The following is a 25,523-nucleotide window of genomic DNA, read 5'->3' as shown; positions in this document are numbered from 1 at the left end:
ACACCTTGTGGAGGGGCAGGGGCGGGGAAACACTGACGTCAACGACGGACGTGTGCGGGTGCAGCCAAACATGACGCAACGCTGTGCGGCCCCGCCCCGCTGGTGGCAGCCTGGGCCTTTGTCCAACGAGAATGGGATCCCAGCGGGGATCGGGGAGCCGAATGGTTAGATGAGATGTCAGTCAGGCTAGCCGCGGTAGGTTGTGGCCAGTGAGTGGCTGGTAGGGGCGGGGCCAGTTCCTTCGCTTCAGGCGACGGTTCGAGAAGATGGCGAGCGACCTGTGGCGGCGTTTCGAGCGGGCTTCGTGCCTGGCTTACCTCGGCGTTTTGGCCGTGCTTTGCGCCCTCTCGCCGGCTCCGGTCGCCATTGACACGTCCCGTTACTACAACTACGAGAGCCTGAGCGGGCTGCTGAAGGAGCTGGCGGCCGCTCACGGCTCCCTGGCCAGGCTCTTCAGCATCGGCCAGAGCGTCGAGAACCGTTCCCTCTGGGTCATGGAGATCTCGAGCACTCCGGGCCTGGACAGCCCGGGCAAGCCCAAGTTCAAGTACGTGGGCAACATGCACGGCGACGAGACGGTGTCCCGCCAGGTGCTGGTCTACCTGATCCAGTACCTGCTCGAGGGGTACGGCCAGGACGAGCGGGTCGAGCGGCTGGTCAACGCCACCGACATCTACATCATGCCCAGCATGAACCCCGACGGCTTCGAGAAGTCGGTGGAGGGCGACTGCACCGGCGAGCACGGCGGCAGGAACAACGCCAGGAACCGGGACCTCAACCGGAGCTTCTGGGATCAGTTCGCGGCGGTGGACGTGGACGAGGAGGATGTGCCCGAAGTTGTCGCGATGGAGAAGTGGATTAAAGGTGTGTGTGTGGGGTGTGTGGGGTGTGGGGGGGGGTGGCTAACCACGGGCCCCCAACTCTTACCCCTTCCCGCCCCCCCCATCCTCCCTCCGTGTCTCCTCCTTCTTCTCTTCCCCCCCCCCCCCCCTTCTCTAAATGTAGGAACCAACTCGTCCCCCCCACCCCTTCCCCCAGTCCTATCACTGTGAGGGTCAGCTCTTACCCCTCACACACTGCCCCTGCCCCCCCCCCCCCCCCCCCCCCCGACGCTCCTGGAATCATGGGGGTCAGCTCCTCGGATGCAGCCTGACCTGTGCTTTTCCAGCAACACACTCTTGACTCCTGCCGTGGTGGTAAATCCTTTCCCCTATCCCATTCTGTAACTCTAGACTGAGGGAGTGACAGCTTCCGAGGAGCAGAAAAATCGACGTTTTGGGCAAAACGTCCTTCACTAGGTATACTATATTCTGTGTTTCCTCACTCTAATCCTTTAAGTATTGAGGTACGCTTTCTCCTCACCACCTATCCAGCTGTTCCTTTCACTTCTATTCAGTAATTGTGGAGATAAACACTTTCTGCCTCATCCTGTATCCTGTTAGTTATGTTATATAAAACATGTATTTGAAGCTGTCACTCGTTAAATCTGAGGTCACTGTAGCAACTTCGTCCCTAGAGACTGCTTTATTTGTCTGAGACACTTCTCAGAAATTTGACATCAAGCCAATATGTAGTAATCTTGAAGGATACAGGCAATAGATTAGATTTCTCTGAATGGGACAAACATCCAACCGAGTTACATACGAGTGGTTTGCCACACTTTGAAGCTTCCACATTCAGTGTAATGTTCAAGTATATGGGAGGGTGGAAGGTGTGCATACATGAAGGCTTAGTGGCATTATCACTATACTAATCTGTAGTCCCAATGTTGAATCCCGCCAAGGCAGATGGTAGAGTTTTAATTCAAAAACCATCTGAATTAAAAGTCTAGTGACGACTGAAACAATTGTTGATTGTCGGGGGTGGGGGGGGGAAGCCCTTTGTTTGCTAATGTCCATTAAGGAAGGAAATTCCCTGGTCTGACCTACATGTAGCTCTAATGTTTACCCACAACATCCACATCCTTTTGAATTCTTTTTAAAAAAACTGCACAATTTTATAGAAACGTAATACTGATGAGACAAATTAGGTCAGCACTTTATAATGTGGCTTGTCTATATTCTCTCTGCTTTTCTAGTTTTGCATCATCTTATCATTTGCGTGCTGATGGTTTTTTGTTTATCTAGATTTTGAATGGATTATTCTCTCTATTTATGCCAGACTGCAGTGTAAAATATTCAGTCCTCAAATTATTATCACAAAGAGACAAAAGTAGGATTTTGAATGAGTAACAGTGATGAGAAAAGCTCTAGCAACTTGAGATATACTCTGCAGATAAAAAGGGCTTATAATTTGATAAAGTGAAGTTAGGTGAATATAAACTTTGCTCCAGTCATTGATATTACCCTTTAACATGCACATACTGTGTGCCATCTTTTGTGAAGAGTACATGGAGTATTCCAAAACTTTAGTTGTTGACTTGTTTTTGTGACCCAGTTAAGTAATGCCACTTAAGGTGATCATGAATTTCTTCTACAGTATCAACAAAATGTAATAGCACATCAGGTATATACACAAAAGGACTTTGAGCTTTTATCATGTGCTGCATTGTGAATGTCCATTTTACTTTGTTTTTGTGCAGTAGTCTTTCATCATTACTGTATTACTCCAGATATTGAAGTTTTTTTTCCCTGAGTCTTTAGGAATCAAGGAACAGGGTATTAATAGTATAAAGTAATCAGGTTTTGGAGACAACTCCAGAGGACATGATAGTGTAAGGATCAGCAAGTTAGTCTCTTGCAGCATAAGTAGTATAGAAGAAAAAGTGCAGATGGGATTGTAGGCATATTTATCTACAATTCCTTAAAGGTTTTTTGAAGTCTCTTATCTATGGCACAGGAAGCCAGTGGAGCTTGACAAAAAGTTATGCATGTGTGTGCAGGATGGCCATGGAGTTTTGGGCAGTTTGAAGGTTGCTATGGATTGCTTGAACAGTCAACTCTTGAGAGGAACATTGGTGAAAGCATGCTGCTAGTTATAGAGCGATTATATTCTGGAGGTCTGCATGTCTCAATGGACTTGAAGAACCAAATCCTCACAACCTAGACTAGGTTCTACATATAAAGGTACAGCATAGAACAGGCTCTTTGGCCTGCGGTGTTGTTGAAGTTAATCCTCATGTAAAATGTAGTAACTTAACCTACGCACCTCTCAATTCACTGCTATCCATGTGCATGTCCAGCAATCACTTAAATGTCCCCAATGACTCTACTTCCACCACCATAGCTGGCAACATATTCCATGCATTCACAACTCTGTGTAAAGAACCTACCGCTGACGTCTTCTTTATACCTTTCTCCTAATATCTTCAAACTATGACTCCTCGTACCAGTCAATCTTGCCCTGGGGAAAAGTCTCTGGTTATTGATTCTATCCATTCCACTCATTATCTTGTATAGCTCGATCAGGTCTCCTCTCTTCGTCCTTCTCTCCAGAGAGAAAAATCTGAGCTTATTCAACCGTTCTTCATAAGGCAAGCCCTCCAGTCCAGGCAGCACCCTGGTAAACCATCTTTGCACCCTCTCTAAAACCTCTGTATCTTTCCTGTAGTAGGGCGACCAGAACTGGGCAAAATATTCCAAGTGTGGTCTCATCAGGGACTTGTAGAGCTGTAGCAAAACCTCGCTGCTCTTAAACTCGATTCCCCTGTTAATGAAAGCCAAAATGCCATATGCTTTCTTAACAACCCTATCCATTTGGGTGGCAACTTTGAGGGATCTATGTACTTACACACCCAGATCCCTCTGTTCCTCCACATTGCCAAGAATCTTGTCTTTAATCCTATATTCAGTATTCAAGTTTGACCTTCCAAAATGCATCACTTCACATTTATCCAGGTTGAACTCCATCTGCCATTTCTCAGCCCACCTCTGTCTTGCAGCAGCCTGCAGTAGCCCTCTATACTATCGACAACATCTCCAACCTTTGTGTCATCTGCAAGGTTACTAACGCATCCCCTAACCACCTCATCCAAGTCATTTATAAAAACTACAAAGAGCAGGGCCCTGCGGGATCCCACTGAGCTCCTTTCTCACCAGCCTGTAATCCTCTAAAGCTATGCTAGATCCTTGCTTCCTCCACCTTACGTAAGCTGCCGCCTTCCTTTTGACGAGAAGTTCCTCTGTTCTTGTCATCCAAGGTTCCTTAATCTTACCCCTTCCAGAGGAACAAATTCCTGTATCACTCGCAACAACTGCTCCTTAAATAGTCTCCACATATCTGCTGTGCCCTTCCTGTGGAACAATTACTCCCAGTCTGTATTTCCCAACTCCTGTCTGATAGCATCATAATTTCCTTTTCCCCAATTAAATATCTTCCTTTGGTAACTGCTCCTTTCACTCTCCAAGGCTATGCTAAATGTGAGGCAGTTGTGATCACTGTCACCAAAGTGTTCTCCCACCGCGAGATCTGACACCTGTCCTGGCTCATTGCTGAGCACCAAATCCAAAATGGCCTCTCCTCTGTCTAAAATTTCATAAAACATACTTGTATGCTTTTAGTAAATTGTGGAAATATTCAAATTTAATTGTAGTCAAAATGAAATCCAGTATATCTTCAATCCTGTGGTATTCAGATTGTAAAAGAGTTAACAAAACTGCAAAAGATATTTCAAGAGGTTGAATGAAGATTAGATCATTCTGACAATTTACTTGTGAAGAGAACACACTTTCTTATTGCTGTTTACTTTGGGTATGAGTGTCTGACTCTTACTGAATCAACATGACTGCGCAAGTTTGGATGTCCAGGATGAAGCACTACATGACTGGTGTACCTCAGATAGGAGGTACACGATGGTTTCAAGATAATAGAAAAATACTTGAGGTAAAAATTCCAGTGGATTGTAATGAAAAGGGGGGAAAAACATAAAATCCAGGGGAGAAAACGTACAAGGCAAACTGCAAATACATTTTACCCACTAAGGTGCTATCTGGTAAAGTAGTTGTTGTCCAGCAGTAGAGTCACTAAAATTAACCATCTTGTTTTATGCTCCCTGGCAGGCAGTGCAATTGCTTCAAGGTGCATTTACTTCTTTAAAATGTTGTTTTATAATTTTTCATTCCTATAGAAAACAAGTTTGTGGCTTCTGGGAATCTCCATGGTGGGTCTGTCGTTGCCAGTTATCCTTATGACGATTCTGAAACTCATGAGTCAGGGGGATACTACAGTAAGAGCCCTGATGATGAGGTTTTTAAATACCTAGCAAGAAGTTATTCTTCCAAGCATCCGGTGATGAAAACTGGCAAGCCACATTGCCCCATTGACCCTCCTGGAGAAACTTTTGAGGATGGGATTACAAATGGAGCCAAATGGTACGATGTGACAGGTGAGTTCAATGCTGATTTTTCTACAGAGGATTATTTGATGTGCTTCATTTTAATGATACAGTTGAAGTTGTAATTGTAGGAAAAGGACAATGCTACAAAGTGTTTTTGCTGATGTATTCAACTCCAAAATTTCTGGTTATTATAGGACAGGTACAATAACTATAGCACAGTTATTATTCCAATGCTGTTCTTTTCCTGTTCTCATATTATTTGGAGTGCACTGCTTATTAATGATCATTGTCATGAGCGCTGGTATGGCAGGGGGTTATTCAAAGCAAGCTGGCTTATTAGCTTCAGTGGTCAAACGTACACATGGGCTGTACCGAATAGGGGAACATTGTATTTTGTAGTGTGAGGAATGTGAAAGGAACTGCTAATTTGCTGCTTATCACTATCCAAACTTTATTGTTAGGTGTGTAAATGTCAGGTTTTAGGGTTGGTTATGATACACCTGTGGTTGCAGAGCCTTCTAGTTTTCATGTTTTGGCAGTTCGGTGATATTCAAAGGTTGCTGGTACCTATGGAACTACAACTCTAGCTCTTTGAGGAAGAGACAAAATTTAAAAGTATTGGAAGTATTGTCATTATTTACAGATATTCATTTGCACTATGTTTGTATCAAAGTTTGTCAAACAGGTCGATTGTCAGTTATCATACAGGATTCTGGTGCAACAGTATCAGTTAATTAGGTCTAATGAGCAGGTTTTTTCCTGTTTACACCATGGAGCTTTTCTGCCAAAATGGAAATAGTTTTTTTCAAGAAAGGGAAATGTATTGCCAATTAAAGTAATGATGTCATGACACCTTTGCACATTTTTGTGCAGAGACCGTGATAGTGCAGTTCTCTTGGGGGATATTTTTCTCTTGAACCCATGAAAGTGGGAGATAATTGACCAACTGGTAAACCATATTCTATTCAACTTTAATGCAAAGTCACAATAGCTTTGTGAAAGTTATCTCCTGTGCTGAACTTAAGCTGTCCACGTAAATCTTTCAAACCTGGAAGTGATTTCAGGACTTTACATATACCTTTGCATTGAAACCAAGGTGAAAGACTGAAATTGTTCTTTTGTGTAGTTTACAGCGCATCTGAATTCTTTGAAGATGCCTCTATTGATCCAATTCTCAATGCAATTTGGATTGTGCTGTGATCTCTAGATTTGGATGTGAAAGGAAAAAGTGCACATGCTGCACTGTTCCTTGTAGTTTCATCTTCTCCTATTTGAGTTTGTGAGCCAATCTTCCTGCAGGGCCAGCAGATCTCAAACATATACTCATGTTTAAGTGATCATGGGTGCCTTTTCCCTTTTCTCCCCTTCCCAATGAAGAGATGTCATTAAATTACTGAACTGTCTTGTAGTCTGCACAGAATTGTAAGCTTTAAAATCATTTCATAGTATGTTGTAACAGAAGAAATCTTTTTTTCCCCTTGTTACTCCTGTTAAATTGTGCACTTCTGCACTAGTTTTCTCTTCAGACATTGATTTCTGTTCCACCTACACTTTTTCATCTGTTGTGTTGCTAAATGTTTACTGGACTGTATATACTTTCAAGTACAACAAGAACTCGATGTTACAATAAATTAGCCACAGTCCTTTCAGCTGATTTCAAACCATGCTCTTGGTTCAATTTCAGTTCAGATTGGTGATAAAGAAGTTGTACTAAAAGTCTTGTGTGAAATGAGTTTGATTAATTTAATTCTAGTTTTTTTTGTGACATGGTTCATTCAAACTGCACTTTGCAAGTGTAGTAATTAGCTTTTCATAAGTGGAGAAGAAAGTGGGAGACTGCTGTGTACCATCAAAGTAAAGTGAGCACAGACCTTGTGCTTTCAGATAATTGTTGAAGTGCAGCTTGTAAAATGAATGATTCTGCAAGCTGAAGAATCCATTGGAAAAACTAGAATGTTTGTATTGTGAAAACATTTAACAGAACCAGGTGAGAGCAATTATAAGTAGACCACTTGATGGTTTCCTTTATCCTGAACATTTAGCAAAGCATTTTCTAAGCTGCAAGGCTGCAAAGCCAGGAGGCTGTTAAGCCTTTGCTTCTCAAAATTTAAATATTCAATAGTAGAGAGATGTGGTGACAGCAGTTCTGGAGAATTTTTTTTTAAAATCCAAAGAATCAACTGCAACAGATCAGGTGGAATTGAGTGTTTTTAGTTATTCAATCACAAAATCAGGCTGGTGATTTAGCCAATTATTAGTGTTGTCTTTGAAACCTACTAGGTCATCTGCAAGCTTCCCACACATGTATTCCTGCTGCTTGCATTATAAAAGACAGTTTAATCGATGTTTTGCAATGTGCAAAATACATGCAGGCATATATGCAGCAACGTTGTTTGTATACATTTCTTGACCTTTGTGGGAACTTTGATAGGTTCCATACTACCTTTTCTGAATTGATCAGTGGATAAATTTATTCACTGTTTTGAGATTCTTGCTCTTTTCTGTAATAGGTATTCGGGGACTGACACTAATAGGACAGTTGATTTTGGCATTTGTTGCCTGGAAGCTGAGGTGAAATGATGGAGATTGTAGGGTTTATTTTACTTTGATAGTTATACCATCGCTCTTGGTTTTTTAAAAAAGTCTAAATTGATAGTATTATCATTTCTGTAAGTGAGGTGTTAAAAGGCTGTAATTGAAAGCAGAACTGTACTTCAGTCCATAATATCTTTATAAAACAAGGGAAAATTTAGGCTGTGATATTATGCTTTCAATATTATCATGTTGTTTTCAGCGGATCTTCATAAATGCTAGCAAACATTCCTTCAAGTTTGATCTGGTTTGTGATCCTGATGTTGGAAATTGACATTATTGCAAATTTTGCATAGTGTACAAGCTGGGAAATTACATTCCTTTTGAATTTAAATGAACTCACCCAATTGAGTGAGTGTTATGGGAGAAAGTGAGGACTGCAGATGCTGAAGATCAGTCAAAACGTGTGGTGCTGGAAAAGCACAGCCGATCAGGTAGCATACAAGGAGCAGGAGTGTGTTATAGAATTCATACCACACAGTGGCATTCTCCCTGTAAAATACTGTAGTTACTCTTGCTGGAAAGTGTATGCATCTCCTTGGGTGAGAATATGATGTAGTTTTCTCACAATCCTCATAGAACAGACATAAGACTCTCTGAGAAAAGGAACCAAAAAAATCAGATTTCATGCTTTTTGTTTTAGTTTCTGCATCTTTATATCATGAATAATTGCCAATGATGCACACTGACTTTAATCTACAAGAGTTGACGTGGTGTTATTGAGTACTTAGAAACAATTGGCAACTTGAAGTTCTAAGGAAATAAAACATTCAATACCTGAAGGTTAGTTCCTATTCCATTGGATGAGGTGTGCCCACCATTCAGAAATGTAATGATTTCGAAATGTTACCAGAGAAGTTATTTAGTTCCTAAATTAAAGGATTTTGAACCTTCAAAATATTTTAGTTAGTAACTAAGCGCTCTAACATAGCAATTACCCTTGAGCTGTTCTTAGCAGATTTGTGATGTTATTAAACTTCCTGTTAAAAGTCTACTAATCACTTGTAATCTGTGATTGAACTTGCTACGCTTCTATCATAGGTCTATATCTTTTTACTGCAGTTTACTTACTTTTTCCAGAGAACAAAAGAAACTAACCAAAGGATAATTCCAGATATGCTTTATTGGATTGTTGGTGAGTCAAATGTGCTGGTCACTTCTACATCTGTTGCAGTGATTTATAACAGTAAAGGTCTTTTCAACCATCTGTTTGAATTTCTAGGAATCGAAAGGTTTTTTGCTTTAAATTTTTGTGTACAAATTTATCTCTCTACTTCAAAAAATACATACAAAAATATTAGTTCTAAAATTGGGTAGCAGAACTGGCTACAACTCAACGCGTAAGTTCCTTTGGAATATTCCATGGGTGTCTCAGGTACTGTACAAATACATCTTTAAAACGTAATCAGTAAGTTATGCACACCTACACTCCTATCAATCTTCCTGCTGTAATTGTAGCAGATTGCTTTTAAATGTAGTTCTTGTTGTTCCTTGTGAGTGAATAATTAACTTTCTGAAACTCAGAGCTAACACCTCACCTAAACTGTGTAATTTGGTGTGTAATGAACTTTAAGAATCTGAGAACAAATATTATCAAATCTACAGTACATTGTGGACAAAGATTTAAAAAAAACTTGAGGCAAGTTGAGTCATTGTATTTCCACATAACAGTTGCAGGATATCCTGTTTAAAATACATGTATAGTGTGTTCTGTGCTTAGGCAGCATTCTTGATGCATTTTTGGGAAATCTATATTTGAGGTTGCTGTTATTTCTATAAATGGAAATAGATAAGTTACTTACCATTTATAAAGACAAAAGACAAATTGATCCGTGTATGTTTCTATCAGAATTGAAAATTTCACAACTGAAAGGTAAGGGAGGGAACACACAGCTTTAACTTGTCTTTTTTTCTTTTCAAATGTTTTCTGAAGTACTGAACTTTTCCAGTACTTTAGAAAATTGATCACTTTCTATGCTGGCGTTCCACTTAGCGCTCATTGTGTCTTTTTTTGGTGAACATTTGGTTAACGCAAAGAATTCCACTGGACATTTTGAAGAAGAATAGGGGAGTACACTGCCCTGAAGTTATTATTTGCCAACCAACAACCCAAGTAGGAGAAATAGAGCGAGGATAAGCTAGTAAGAAACACGAACATATTGTCAAAGCTTCTTTAGGCAAGTATAAAGGATGCAAGCATTGAAAGTACACCTGGGTCATTTTGAAGGAAGTAAGGAAATGGCAAAGTCATGAACATTGTTTTGTGTTTGAAAACAAAACAATCCCAAAAGTTTATTGGAGAACCAAGGACCTGGTGAATTAAGAAATTTGAAGAAACAACTGGGGAAATAAACTGGGCTAAAAGCTAACAAATCTCCTGAATCTATTGCCACATCTTAAACTTTTGAGGTCGCTACAGAAATAGGTATAATGCTTTTCATCTTGCAAAATTTACTTTTAGAATTGTCCTTTATTGGAAAGTAGCAAACATAATTCAGGAAGGGATGGAGAGAGAAAATGAGGAACCATGGGTCATTTGTAGCTGAAATACTGGAGTATCAGTTGGAACTTAAGGAAGCACGAAAAATCTAGCTAATCTGCTTTGATCGCTGGATAGGTACAGAAACTTCAGAGTTTAAGTGGAGCTATCAGAAGTTAATTGTTACCACAGCTCTAACTTTGATTAACCTGTAATGAAATCGATGGTCATTTTCTGCATTGGAAAAATGTAATCTTCAGAATTATTGGTTTGGAGGTAAATAAGCTATCCAATACAGGATCTGAAAACCCTGCCACAGATGAGGCAGGTGGTGTTTGAAGAGATGAGTTATTGAGATACTTAGTTTTCACAGGCCATTTCAGATGCCAATCTGAGCATTTTTCCATACTTAGGCTTCATTTATGGGTGTTCTTGGAGAAGAGACTCTGATGAGTTGGTGAAGATGTTCCACTATTTCAGAGAGGCTTTGAAGTTGTCTCTGCACTCAAATTAACTGCTTGCTGTGATAAAACTGAGTAGTGAACTTGTTTTGGAAATCTTCAATCAGGCAAGCATACTGCACAGTTGAATGCAGCTGACTGACCGGTGCCTCTGTGTTGGCTTGAGAAGGGATTTTGGAATGCCTATTCTACAGTTTAATTTGTAGGATTTTGTACAGGTATTGGTTGAAGCTAGCTACTGGCATAGCTTCTCTTCACAACAAACCTGAAATTGTTTGGTTTGCATCACTCTTTCCAAAACCAAGACCACACCAATCTTCAACATTAAGCTGCAGTACGGTGGTGATACTTGGGTGTAAATACACTCAAAAACTGACCTCTGAACCATTGGCACTCAAGGAGGCCTGAGAGAGAATGGGCCTTAGGTTAAATATCCTGAAGGCAATGGTCCTCTGCCTGCCTACTCCTCCTTTGTAGTGATATCTCCCAACTATCAAGATCCATGGTGAGCCACAGATCAATTCTCATTTCTTTCAAGGAGGGCAGAAGTTGATGATGAAATTGAACATCTGCTCCACTCTGCTAGTGCAGTCTTCAGCCAGCTGAGGAGCAAAGTGTTTGATGTCATAGATCTCCAACCCATCACCAAGCTCAAAGTCTATAGGACAGTGCTGTTATTTGCCCTTCTGTGCACATCAAAGATGTGGACTGTGGCTAGCAGGCACCTCCGAGTCCTAGAGAAATATTACATTGGCACTCCCAATATCCATTATACTGACAGCACCTAATTTATTTAATCCTTTGACTCATATTTCCGTTATTGTCATCTTGATCTCTTTTGTGACCTTTACCCAAAGCAGTGAAAATGTTTTAATCTAAATAATTCCTTGTCTCTAGAAAAGCAACTTTTCCATATTCATTTAACCATTCTTTACTGTAGATATTTTTTGCCTCATTCTCTGGATTCAAATAAATCTTTCCAATGTCTGATAGTATTACAGCTGATTTTTGTAATCTCTTTTCTGTCATATAAATCTTGACCATTCTCTGATTCTTGGCTGAATTTCGAACTCATAGAAAATTATCGCTGTGCCCAAAACCAGGAATCTCACTCATACTCCTGGATAACGATCTAAAAGGCACACCTCAAAATAATAAATGTTGTTTTATCTTTTTTTTTAACCTTTCATCTTGTTGCTCACTTCCGTTACTCCTATGGTGGTGCTTTTCGCAGTTCTAAGTTCTGGCTTATTCTAAGTTCTTTTAATATTTTACTTAATGGAAATCAATGCTATTAGCATCTATGAATTAAAAACTATTGTCTAAATCTAGAAATTTAGAATTGGTTTTACCTCCTCTGCCTACCAATGTGTTCAAAAACTTAGGCTTTCAAAGCCATTCTTGGGGTTACTCAATTGCTAGTTCTAATTTATCTTTCTCTTGGCACCATCCATTTGGGAACACCATGTACCATGGCCTGAAACTCTAAACCTGTCCTTATTTTCAAAAATGTGCAAGTTTGGGAGAGGTGAGACACTCAGCTTACTGACCAAATTTATTAATGATTTAGATTAATTTCCCCAAGACTCTGGTGCAGCTGCATACACATACTACAAAAAATTAAAGTTTTAAGTCTGCAAAAAGTTCACATCCTATTTCATACCAACTGATTTTCTTCTTTTTCCTGTTCATGCTGAACTCTAAACATTTAATACTGATTTAACCTCTAGATTAATAGCGCATTTGGAAATGAAGGTTAATGGTGGAAATTGTTAATTTTTTATAGCCCCTCTTTTCTCTCAAATCTTTCCCATCTCACCTTAATGTGTCCTCCTTGTCTTGAAAATCCATCCCCTCCCCTCTGGAAAAGACACTAAGCTTCTAATGCATAGAATAGGTAGGGAGATATCTAGGGAATGAACAAAATAAATTTAGTCCTGTGCTGAAAGAATATTAAACCTCAGTTTCAATATCTTCTGCCATATTTTTGTCTTGGAAGTGGCTGAGTCGGTGTAGCAAGAAATTGAAGTGGTCTCCTGTTGTATGAATACTTTCTCTAAAATGCTTAAACTTTGAGCATTACACATATTGTTGGAAATTAAAGTAAGTACCTCAATAGTAGAAAATAGATCTCTTTAAAAATCTACTTCCAAAGTGGCAAATGGGACGACATTTTGAACAAACATTGAAAATTTGATACAGGTCTTGAGAATCCTCAGGGATCTAAGCAGGATAGATATGGAGAAACGGTTCCCATTTGCAGAAGGGCTGAGAATCAGAGCAAACAGATTTAGTGATTACCAGCAATGATGTGATGAAAGAATAGCAAGTAGGTACTGTCTAGAGTTCACTACTTGAGTGTGATGGAGGGGTATTCAACTAATACTTTCAAAGGAGAGTTGAGTAAGCACCACAAGGGAAAAGAGTTCTAGGACAATAGGAATAGGACAGAGGAGTGGGAGTACCTGGATTGGCTTTGCAGAGTTGAAGTAGGTATTGCTGGCTGGCTTCCTTCTGTGCTTTTGTATAATTTACTTATGCCCAAAGCCCTTTTTTTGAGGCAAATAAAAAATCAAAAATGCTACACAAGTCTTTGTCAAGCCTTTTAGCTAATGTTAACTTCCAACACTTTTTTCAAAGTGACCACTTTATTAGAAACATATATTATCTTCTTGGACAGTTTTTGAATTAAAACAATTTTTAAGAAGCTATCCCTTCTAATTTGAGAGCAATTAACTTGTTCCTTTAATTTTAAAAAAATCTACAACTGAATTTAGTTGCTTTAGTTAGCTTTGATACTTCTATTTAATAAATTGCAGTTTTACTGTGATTTGCTGCAGAATCTATTTCTTGTGTATTTGAAAAATGTTTGACTATACACTGAACTAGACAAATGCTGCTGGCTTTGATGCCCATAATGTAGTATAAACCGCTAGTGTTCTCGAAATGCCTAATGCTCTGGTGCCTTAAAGTAAACGTTATTACTTAAGTTGGAATAGTTCTCACAAGTGAACAGTGATTGCTATTAACCTCTTTCCCCACCCCCAATCAATATTGTCCTATTTTTGACTTGTAGTTGGAATGAATTTCCTTTGCAGATGAAACATGTTGGTTAGTAAACTGTCATTGAGCTGAAGTCTTATTTATAATTTCTACACTTAAGAGAATGGGTGTGAAGGAAGGCTCTTTTGAAATTTTAGACTCGCGTAAGGCATCTAAGATCTTGTAAGGAGTACCTAGTGTTGGATTGACACTGCATACTTACTGACTCGCATGCAAGACTGACTCAGTCCTGTTATTTGGTACTATATATCAATTAAGTAGGCTGCATTTAACATTGAATTGGAGGTACTGGTGTTGTCCACCCTAGACCAAAGTTAAAAATCTCAACACCAGCTAATAGTCCAACAGGTTTATTTGGAGGCATTAGCTTTCAAAGCCCCGCTGCGCCAGGTGGTTGTGGAGCAGAATCATTTGGCACAGAATTTATAACAACATCCTGTTGTTATAAATTGTCAAATGATTCTGCTCAGCAACCACCTGATGAAGAAACAGCACTTCAAAATCTAGTGCTTCCAAATAAACCTGTTGGACTTTGAAGGGTACCTGTAGCATGCGTCATTAATAAGCTGTCACTGGTTGTTCCCCAAAAGTAATTTGAAAGAACATTTTCATGGAGTGTAAAACTTTGGAATATGTTTAGATAGTTGAGCAATAGAAACATGGGTGAAATGGTGGAAGACTGGAGGTTGGCTAATGTGATGCCATTATTCGAAAGAGGCTGTAATGTAAAGCCAGGGAGCTATAGACCAGTGAGCCTTACAGCTGTGGTGGGGAAGTTGTTGGAGGTCATTCTGAAGAATTTCCATGTGTTTGGAAAGGTAAGGACTGGTTAGGGATAGTTAACATGGCTTTGTGTCTGTGAAATTGTCTCTAACTTGAATGAGTTTTTTTTTTGAAGAGGTGACAGGATTGGTAAATGCAGAATGGTAAACGTTGCCTATATGGACTTCAGTAACTTGTTTGACATGGTTCTGCAGGGAAGCTTGTCATGTTAGATCACATGGTCTCAAGGGGGAGCTAGCCAATTGGCTTGAAGGTTGGAGACAGAGGGTGATGGTGGGGGGTTGCTTTTTGGACTGAAGGCCTAGAACCAGTGGTGTGCTGCAAGGTTCGGTGCTGAGTCCACTTTTTTGTTGTGTATATAAACTATTTGGATACAAATATAGGTGATATGTTCAGAAAGTTTGCAAATGATGCCAAAATTGGTGTAATGGGCAGTGGAGAAGATTATCTCAGAGTACAGCAGGGCGCTGATCAGATGTGCCAATGTACTGAGTGGCAGATGAAACTTAACTTGGATAAATGTTGCATTTTGGTAAGGTCTTTGAAAATAGAGGCACAGGTAGATAGTGTTGTGAAGAAGACTTTTGACATTTGTCTTCATTGGTCAGAGCATTGCGTATAGGAGTTGGGACATCAGTGAGGCCACTTTTAGAGTACTGCATAAAATTCTGGTCATCCTTCAATGGAATGGATATTAAACTTGAAATTGGAGGGAAGATTTACAACGATGTTGCCAGGGCTATAGAGTTTGAGTCTTGCATTGAAACTGAATAGACTGGGCTTTTTTCCCTGGAAGTTTCAGAGGTGGTGGGGCATGGATAGGGTGAAATAACTAAGGTCTTTTCCCAAAAGTAGAGGAGTCCAAAACTTGAGGGCCTAGGTTTAAGGTGAGGAGTAAGATTTTTAAAAAGGACCTGAAGGGTAACTTTTTTTTTCATGCAGAGGATCGTTCACGCATGGAATGAGCTGCCAGAAAAAAAAATTGTATTTCTTACTCTTAAATTACCTTGATTTTTGTGTTTATGATCTACCTGTATTGCATGCAAAACAAACCTTTTCACTGTACTTGTGTATATGTGGCAATAACAAATTAGTCATTGAGAAGAAGCGGTAGAGGTGGATACAATTACAACATTTAAAAGGCATCTGGTCGGGTACACTAAAAGGAAATGTTTAGAGGGATATTGGTCAAGTGTTGGCAACTGCAACTAGGTTAGATTGGAACGTCTGGTCAATGTGGACAAGTTGGACCGAAGGGTCTGTTTCCATGTTCGATGACTCTCTATTAGATTAGAGACTCAATGTACTCAAACTGTGCAAGTGTCAATGTTACAAAATATTTTAGCTATTGTAGATACATAACTCTGCATAGGATGAATATTACTGGGTTAATAGTGATGCCCTCTTTCCTGCTTTTCCCAAACTTGACTTGTTATGTATCTTTGCACAAAGTTAATGCAAGCAGACTGGCTTTGAGGAAGATACAAAAGACTCTGTTTATTGATCTTGGTGTGAATTGGTGCTTTTAGAAAGACAGGAAATAAGGTTTTTAGCAACACAAAGTAAGTCGAGAAGAATGGAAGTTATAGAAGGAATTTTGTAGCACTGACTGTTTGTTTGAGTACAGGCAAGTCCATTGCAGGGGTTAAAATTGAAGAAATGTTTAAACTTCCAACGTGTGGGCCAAGATCCATATCAGCAAGAGTGAGTGATGTCTAGGGCTTAAATAGAATATAGACAGAATGTTTTGGCTCTTTTTAGTTGAGCTGAAGTGTGAACTAAGGAAGCTGACTGGATGACTATTAGAATAGAAAGTATGAACTCTGTACCTGGTTAAATGAGCAACTAATTGAAGCAAAAGCAAATTGAAATAGATTACACAGAGCTGGTCAGCCTGTTCAAGTTTGATCAGTGGAGAGCCAACTGATTTCTATTTTCAGATACTTTGGTTCTAGATAACAAAATTCTGTAAACTTTCTTTATGTTGATGTTCAGAGAGGCAAATTGCATTGTTATTTGTGATTAAGCTATAACCAAACATGTAATCTTGCATTGTTTTTTCAGTTATGCCTCAGCAAAATTTATGAACTGATGCTTTTGATTCAGCTCCTAATTATCAGTGTGCAACCACATAATGCCAACTAATTTTTATGCTAAGTGTGAAGGCTAGACATAGTTGTCTGCATTATGGTGGTGAACAATATTTTCATTGTTGTGATTCGTTCCCATACTTAGCGATTCACCTTGAAGTGTTTTAGAAGAAGTTACATACTTATCCCACATTGTTCCTGAAGGAATCTGGTGGGTGAGAATAAGGCAAGATAAATTGTACAATTGACTTTTTAGTTAACTAAGAAATTGACTGTCATGTGTCTGGCAGCAGGTTTCTATCCAATACATTTAAAATCACATAGGACATGAAAGTCCTGGAATGGAGAATCACAATAAATGTCAAGACGATATATTGTTTAGAATTGTTTTAAAATCACTATTTTCTTTTGCACTATATTTGTCTCCATTAGCTCATACATAATGTTTGGGAATTGTTGACCAATGCATAGTGACATCCTTTGATCTTAGTTTCAATACTTTGGGTCAAGCAGCTTACCGTATTTAAAAATTTCTGCATGCTTCATACTTAATATGGTTAAGCTGTGGATGACCATAGTATTCTAAGTTATATGAAACATTTCATGTGCAGCTTCATGTATAGCACTGAATTAAGTTTATTACTTCAATATGTTTTGTAGTACCTGTCAATTTACTTTGAAAGTTATCCTCCGTTTCAACAGACCTGAACCAAACGATTAAAAATTTGCTTCTCCTTTGCAACAGACTCTTTGCTTCAAGTCCTGTGGCTCTATTATATGTAAGTTCATAATTTGCAGTGACCTTGGCTGACACATGTTGGTAAATGTGTTCGGCGATTTGTATTAACAAAATCCCGCAAACAGGGAATGACCAGTTGTTATTTGTTTAAAGGATGAGAAAAAAGCCCCCAGTCGTGACATAATTACTAAACTCTACGAAACATAGTAATGAGACTGCATCATGGACTGAAAGTATAATGGAATTCCACCTATGATAGCTAGTTCTGGTTCACTGAATTGTTGAACAAGCATAAAATTATTTTTACCATTCCCTAGTTAATTATCAATAATACTCCTGTTGAAAGAATCTGTGGTTTGGCATCTGTAAGTTTCTCTGATCAATTGTATATTCAGCTAAAATAATGGAATGTAATCTTTGGCATGTATGTTTGTGTTTTTAATGTTTAAAGCCCATTAAACTTGAGGATTGTAGTTATTACTAACTGGGTCTGGGTACTTCTGTGGCACATACTTTGGGTGTTATGACATTTATCTGATCTGTTTTATAAAAGTTTTCACTTCACTTCATGCACTTACCTTGAACTGTATTTTAAATGTTTCATGTGTTTTGTTTATGAATTTGACCAAGGTACAAATGATTTACTTCAGCAACTAATAGATTTAGTCAGATAATGTTATACATTAGTTCTAAAGCGGATCAAGTATTTTAACCTAGAAATGATTTGAGTATAGAATGTAGAGATTTATTTTTAACTATATTTTTATTGGAAAATAGATTTTTAAATATTACAGCAAATACAAAACAATACAATTCAAAAATACACTATGAAATAACAATATGAATAAAGAAATTTTGGAAAATAAAGGTACCCATCCTTTGGTACAACTTAAAAATTGAAAGTACACATCTCAACTGATGCCAAACGTAGTTTAGACCAGATTATTACCAATTTAAAAAAAACAAAGTCCTGACTTGACTTTTTTTTCCCCCTCCCCAAGAGAAACAGACATCACACCACTGTTTGTAAATACTGAATTGTTCAGAGTACGTTAATTTGTCCACAAAGTCTTTTGCCTTCTCTGAGCCAAGGAGATGTGCAGATCCATCTAAGGTGATCTGAAGCACCGCCGGATACCCCTCAGTACTGGATCCCGAGCTCCCTCCATGTTCTCTTGACGCCATCATAGGACCTTCTCAGCAGCGGTGATCTGGAAAGGAATTCCTGGAAGAACATGATCTCCGAGCCCTCGGAAACTAGGGTCTTCGGATCCTTCCCCTGGATTCTGGAAGTTTCTACGATTCTCTCCTTATCTCTGTAATGAAACCGTGCCAAGATAGGACAAGGACTTGGTCCAGACCCGATCTCCGTGCTGTGACCTAGTCAGTCCTCTCGACCTTCAAGCCTCTCATTCCAGCCTTCAAATTAAGGAAGTCTGGCAACCAGTCCTTAATAAATTCCGCTGGCTGCTTACCTTCCTGCAGACCGACAATGCAAATATTTTTTCTCCAGCCCCAATTCTCGATGTCATCATCGTGGTCAAGCAAATTACGGACCAGCGTCTCCAGGACATGGATCCTATCCTTGGAGGAACCGGTATCCATTTCCACTACTGCAACTGTTCTACCTCATCCGTCCTTTTTCTCCAGTTCTCCCATCTACTGTTCATGCTTCTGCAGGATGATAGAGATTGGAGCCAGCTTCTCCTCTATCTGCTTCCCTGAAATCTCTCAAGATTTCGTGAGCTCCTTCAGCAGGGCCTGGTAAGAAGTAGAGTCAAGTGTCCTGCAGGCTGGGCCTTGGGCCATGCCTCGGACGCTCCTCTTCCCTCCTTCGGCATCCCTGAACAACAAAAACGGAGGTAAGTTTAAGTTTCCTGGGACTCCAAGACCTTTCCAGTGTCCCTGGATATCACGGTGGTCCAGGTAGGGCAGGCGAGGACTTTGTCCTGCTTGCGATGCAGTGCAGAGCTCTGCAATGCGATCTTCCTAGATCGCCGCCACCTTGTATTCCCCCCACAAAGTAGAGATTTATTGCTTCAGCTGAAAAGCAGCTCCGGTAGACAATTACAACAATTGTTACAAGAATCAACTGTAAATCATTTATTGAACCAGGAAGTCATCAGAACCAACAGTTTGTGAGCATAGAGTTCACAAATGAATTTTTAATGAAGATAACATTAATTCATTCATCCAGAAAGATTCCAGATTTCTCTCGCTTAGTTCTAAGATAATGTCCATATTGTTGCCTCTTCCATTCTGTCTAGAAGTGTGTTCCATATGTTTTTCCTTGTATGAAAAATAATCTCTGGATATCAGGCTTTATTTTTGTGTTCAGTTATTTATCTCATTAATTGCTGGAAGTTTCCTTTTCAACTCCAGTGTTTCTCTAGCTAAAGATCATGATCTTGGTGAGAAATCTGTTTCTAGCTGCTGTTAACACTGCAAGAGTTTATAGTTATTGTCACATTTTACCATTATGTTCGCACAGTTTCTTGTGGCAAATGTCAACTTAAAATGTTTGATCAGTGGTCTTTTGAAGGTTTGAGAAAATATGCTAGAAAGTTTGCTTAGAGGACTTTGCAATCTGTATTTTAGGAATTAACCAAGTTGAAAACTCAATGTTCCTTAAATCTATTTGGTGCACCCTGCAATTTGCCTATTTCAAAAAAAATTGTTTTCAAGTATTGAAACAAACATTAAATCTCAGATCTTCAATTGGTTTGATGAGCTGGTTAGATGCTTGATTTATTGATACTTGTTTATTTTCTACACTTGAAAACACAATCTTTTTTTTTAAATAGGCAAATTGCAGATACACCAATTAGAAGTGTTTTTTTTACTTTGGCTTTAGGAATAAATCTATTAGCAGTCTCTGCTGGTTGCTATCCACATGACTGAGTCAACACTGGAACTGTTCAAAATGGCAAACATACAGTCAGGAAGTTGTACTTGACACTTAAAAATGGAGTGATGACTTGGTCACATTGAAATGGGTGGAAGTAGAACTTTTAGATATACTTCGAAAGTGCATGATGAATGCAAGGTAAAATACTATTCAGTAAGTCTGTTCTTTAAGTGACATGTTATTTTGCTGATTTTTTCCAGGTGGGATGCAAGACTACAATTACTTGCAGGGAGACTGTTTTGAAATCACACTGGAACTGACCTGCTGCAAACATCCAATGGCCTCTAACCTTGGTGAAGAATGGGAGAAAAATCGTGAATCTCTTTTAAACCTAATGGAACAGGTACTTTTAAGGGAACATGATGAGAAAAAGACCATATTTAAGTTCATATGTAATTCATCTAAAAAGAAATTGACCACAAAAATTTGGGAAAGGCAGTTGTAGAGCAATGTAGGGGCATGCGCGTAGGGTGCAAGTACGAAGTACTTCATTGAAGGGACAAGGTGTAACCATAGTTGATGCAACCTGGCTGGTGAAGCAAGTAAAAGGTGTTTTAAGATGATCCAGGTGGTAATGAACAATAATGCTAAAGTGCAGGAGGAGTTGACATAGGAGGTCATGTTAGATTGAACCTTAAGAGACAAAGTGTAAACAATTAGCCAAGAAAAAAATTGGACCCAATGGGAAATAGTCATTGAAAAGTAGAGAACATTGCAAAAGTTTAAGTAGTTATAAGGAGTGGAATGATTTAATGTTTACCGTAAAATTGGGAATTTAGTTTAATAATAAAAAGTTTGTTGATATATAGGACGATTTAAGATTTGTACTGCTTAATGTTGGTAAGTCACCTGGTCATCTTGAGTTGCTGAAAATCCGTAATATCTGAAGTATTGGTCGTCATTTCTTTTTAATCCTCATTGGTTACTGTCCCATGCAGGAGGTCTGGAGGATTACAGAACATTCTTGATTATCTGAATGAGATGGGCTGGGAGTGTTTTTGTTCTGATAACTGGTTGTTCAGATAACGTTTTTACGGCACTTTGATCTTGTTTGTATAATCCAAAATTCGGGTAGTTGATGTTTGGATAACCACGGTTGTTCTGTACGTAACAATTGACAAAGGAGAGGAGTTACAAAAGAGGAAACTACAGGCTTCATCAGACCAATATCACTGACTGGGAACCTGTTATAAGCTATTAAAGATCAAATGCTGTTGCATTTGAAAAGGCATGGGTAAATTAAGGCGCATCAGCAATGATTTATTAATGACGAGTCACTTATGGCTAACTTGATTCAGTTAATTGAAATAATGGTAGACGTAAATTAATAGTCGCAGAATATAGAGATGAGGACTTTTGCGAAGCTTTACATAAAGTGCCGTATTGAAAGCTTGTTAAGAAAATGGAAGTTCTTGGAATTAAGAGCAAATCATGGTATAGAAGTAAAACTGACTTGCTGACTGGAAACAAAAGGTGGCAATGGATGACTCAGTTTGAAAAACATTCATTCTCCCAGAGTAAGTTTTCAATTTGTGCTCAAACTTTCAATTTCTTTAAATGATTTCCAAAAGGAGAAGCCCAAAAAGGCATGAGACAAGTTGTTGGAATGGGTGGATAGGTGTCAAAGGTTCAATGCAGAGGAGCTTAAGGTGATACATTTTCAAAGGAAGAATGTTGAAAGGCAATATAAAATAGAGTATGCAGTTCTAAAAGGGGTTCAGGAGCAGAAGGAGATGGATGTCTACGTGAACCGATCACTGAATGTGGTGGGGCAGGCTGACCATATTTTAATAAAATAATATCCTATTTTATAAATAGGGGAATAAACTGCAAGAGCAAGGAAGTGATGTTGAACTTATAAGACACTTGTTTGACCTTTTGGGGTGTTGTATATAGTTCTGGGCACCATATTAGAGGCAAAGTGTGAACATGTTGGAGAGTGTGTGACTTAAAAGGAGGTTTCCATGGATGGGAAGTCCCAAGATGGTGGCAGGAGCCTAGCACATGGACCTTGAGCCAGGCCCAGGGCACAGACCTTAGGCAGATCTACTGTAGACTCAGCAGAGACCTCGATTGATCCCCTACTTTTCTCGAGCAAGCACAGGACCTGGAATCAGCAGTTGCTATATTGACAGAGGTGATGTCGACAAGGTAGACCTGGCAGCAGAAGATGGAGCTTGAGGATTTATGGCTTCATTGTTCTTTTGGTCCGTCGGCAGAAGGACATCATGGCAACATCAGTAAGGTGGACCCAGCAGTGAGAGACATGACTTTGATTGTGCTTGGTCAATGAAGCAGTGGCTGAGGAGTATTGGCCCAGCAGCAAAGATAGAGCCTGAGGATCAGCAACTTCGATGTTGGTTGCATCCTTTGTAGGAGGTGGCAAAGTGATAATGGATGGGTGGCAACTCTGGCATCATTGAGCTGATTTGGGATTGGGCTCTCTTTGAACTAAAACTTTCTTTTTCCTCAAATTATTCGAAGTATTATGGTGACAAAAGAAAATTTCTTAGTAAGTTGTAATCTTACTATAAAATACATGTGGCAAAGTCACAAAATCAAATTGAAGTTATAAGGATATATTGAAGGTATTGGAACTGTTTTACTTGGAAAGGAGAAGTCTAAAAGAGGTTTTCAGAACTGAGTGGTTTGGATTAGAGTGGATGAGAAAGTATTCCTGCCTGGAAAACCATCATGTACCAGAGGGCACAGATTTAAAGTGATTGCAAAAGGAGCAAATGTGATGTGAGAAAAACTTTTCACAATGCAAATAGTTACAGTTAAGGAATGCATTACACAAAAGTGTGGTGGAGACAGGTTCAATTATGGCATTCAATTGGATGATTATTTGAATAGAAATCATGTGCAAGGATATAGGGGGGGGGAAAAAAAGCAGGAAATTGGCACGAGGTAGTCATTTGAAGAGCTGGTCTGGACAAAATGGGCTGAATAGTCTCTTTCTGTGCAATAAGTTATTCTGTGATTGAAGTTGATGGCGCATGGTTCATTATCAAATTTTCACAAAGATCATGGTGAGAATGGTTAGTGACTTCAGGATATGGGACAGGATAGCCAGTGTTTAGAGGCGCAAGATTGCAGACAAAAAGTGGGTCTATGAGACTAAGCATAATGGGTACTTCAAAGGAACAGCACAAATGACTGTCTGAAACATTGTTCTCTGCTAAGTTTTTGATTCTGTAGTGCCTTTCATCTCTCTGATGCCCCAAAATGTTCTTGCAATCAATTAGCCATTCTAATATTTATTGTATACATGGCTTGGAAATGGTGGATGCTAGGAAATTGTTTCCGTTAGGTGACGAGACTAGGACCCGTGGACACAGCCTCTGAATTAGAGGGGTTAAATTCAGAACAGCAATGCGGAGACATTTCTTCAGCCAGAGAGTGGTGGGCCTGTGGCATTCATTGCCGCAGAGTGCAATGGAGGCTGGGACGCTAAATGTCTTCAAGGCAGAGATTGATAGATTCTTGTTGTCTCGGGGAATTAAGGGCTACGGGGCGAATGCGGGTAAGTGGAGTTGAAGTGCCCAGCAGCCATGATTGAATGGCGGAGTGGACTCGATGGGCCGAATGGACGACTTCCACTCCTATGTCTTATGGTCTTATCGTTTTGTGTATAGAATCAGTAATACATGCCTTGACCCTTCAGAAGCACGTTTTACCACATTACTCCATATCTTGCCCTTGTTTTGTCAGTCTCAGCCTGAGAGTTCCAATTGACCCAGCACCCACAGCCTGTTTTTGAAGTATTGAGGAAGATAGAAATGTAATTGGCATATGAACTCCATCCTTGATGCCACCTGAAAAAGGAACATGTAGAATTCATGTAGTTCTAAATGATTTTGGATTTTGAAGTATTTTATACATTTACTCCAGTTTGATGTATCATATCTATCCAATGAGAGCCATAATTAGAAGTTTTATTTTTTAACTTGTATTTTGCAGGTTCATATTGGCATTGCAGGATTTGTCACAGATGCTCAACTTGGCTTGGGGATTTCTCAGGCAACAATTATAGTCGCTGGCATTGATCATAATATTACAACTGGCAAATTTGGCGATTTTCACAGACTGCTTGTACCAGGGACTTACAATGTAACAGTTGTTGCAGAAGGGTAAGAAAAGCGAAAGCCAGGCAAATGATTCTTTTTATCCAAAAGGCGTAAGCCAAACAAAGCTAGACTTGTTATGAGAGCGTTTATTGTCCAACCATAACTGCCACTGAAAGGTAATGGAAACCGAGACTGTATTTCAAGTCGTGGTTATTTTTTTGTTTGATTGCTATCATGACCCACTGGGTACTTCTTGATCATACCACAGTGTCGTCACAAATGGCAAACAGTCGAGATATTGAAATTACCAATTTACTGTCTGATTAACACCAGTTAAAACACTCAATAGTTTTCTGTACCTGTAACACTAGAATGAAAAATTTGTCTTTTAACCAGTGGTAAAAAAAGAAAATGGGAATTGCTGTCTTGTAATTATATAGCTTAAACTCTACCTCTTCTTGAATTCCTCCTACATAAACAGGCACAAGATATAGTTGTTATGGGTATAAAAAACACAGAAGTGAAATAGTTTGATAATACCAATCCAAACCACAGAAGTTTAAATTTTTCTTTCGGTTCCCTCATCATTGTGCTTTGCCACAAGGTGGTTTGCTGTCTCTTGTTTACTACTTCAGAATTTGCTCCTTTCAAAGTCTTTAAGGATTTGCTGTTTTTTCTTTTAAGAAGAGAATTTGCATTGCATTGTTAGTGAAAACCTGTTAGCTGTTACTGGAGACTGCCTCCACACAGGAAAGAGACAGATTTTTGATGCTTTCTCTTTGTAGGCTAGATGTTTTCTGCTGCACAAATCATATTCACCTGATCATGAGTAAATCCAAAGATTGTTGTCAAGCAATTGTCCCCCAGATCAGTGAGGATCGGTGAGCATCAGCTGCGTTCTATTTGTTTTGGTGTGTTCTTTTCCAGAAAAAAGCCACATGCCAATCTACTCCAGTAAACATGGTTTTTAGAACTGTAGCCATCTCTTGCATAATCTCCTTGGTTTAAAATATAATCTCTTTTAATCCACAGTTCAAAAATAAAGGAAATAAAAATTTGATCT

General features: G+C 39.3%; 1 protein-coding gene across 2 annotated transcripts in view; it reads left to right on the top strand.

Moving 5' to 3' along the window:
• The first annotated feature begins 227 nt into the window (after positions 1–227).
• cpda (carboxypeptidase D, a) overlaps positions 228–25,523 on the top strand; it is a 57,744-nt gene continuing 32,448 nt past the window's right edge. Inside the window, exons 1-4 of one of the 2 annotated variants that reach the window (XM_072589772.1) lie at positions 228–864; positions 5,066–5,323; positions 20,591–20,733; positions 24,354–24,523. In XM_072589772.1, coding sequence (XP_072445873.1) covers positions 267–864; positions 5,066–5,323; positions 20,591–20,733; positions 24,354–24,523 — 1,169 coding nt within the window. In that variant the 5' untranslated portion in view covers positions 228–266. The remainder of the gene's footprint in view (positions 865–5,065; positions 5,324–20,590; positions 20,734–24,353; positions 24,524–25,523) is intronic. The other variant, XM_072589771.1, reaches the window with a different exon arrangement.

Source organism: Chiloscyllium punctatum, chromosome 19, assembly GCF_047496795.1.
Source record: "Chiloscyllium punctatum isolate Juve2018m chromosome 19, sChiPun1.3, whole genome shotgun sequence".
NCBI lineage: Eukaryota > Metazoa > Chordata > Chondrichthyes > Orectolobiformes > Hemiscylliidae > Chiloscyllium > Chiloscyllium punctatum.
The sequence above is the reverse complement of the archived record's forward strand: the minus strand, read 5'-3'. Positions and strand labels throughout refer to the sequence as shown.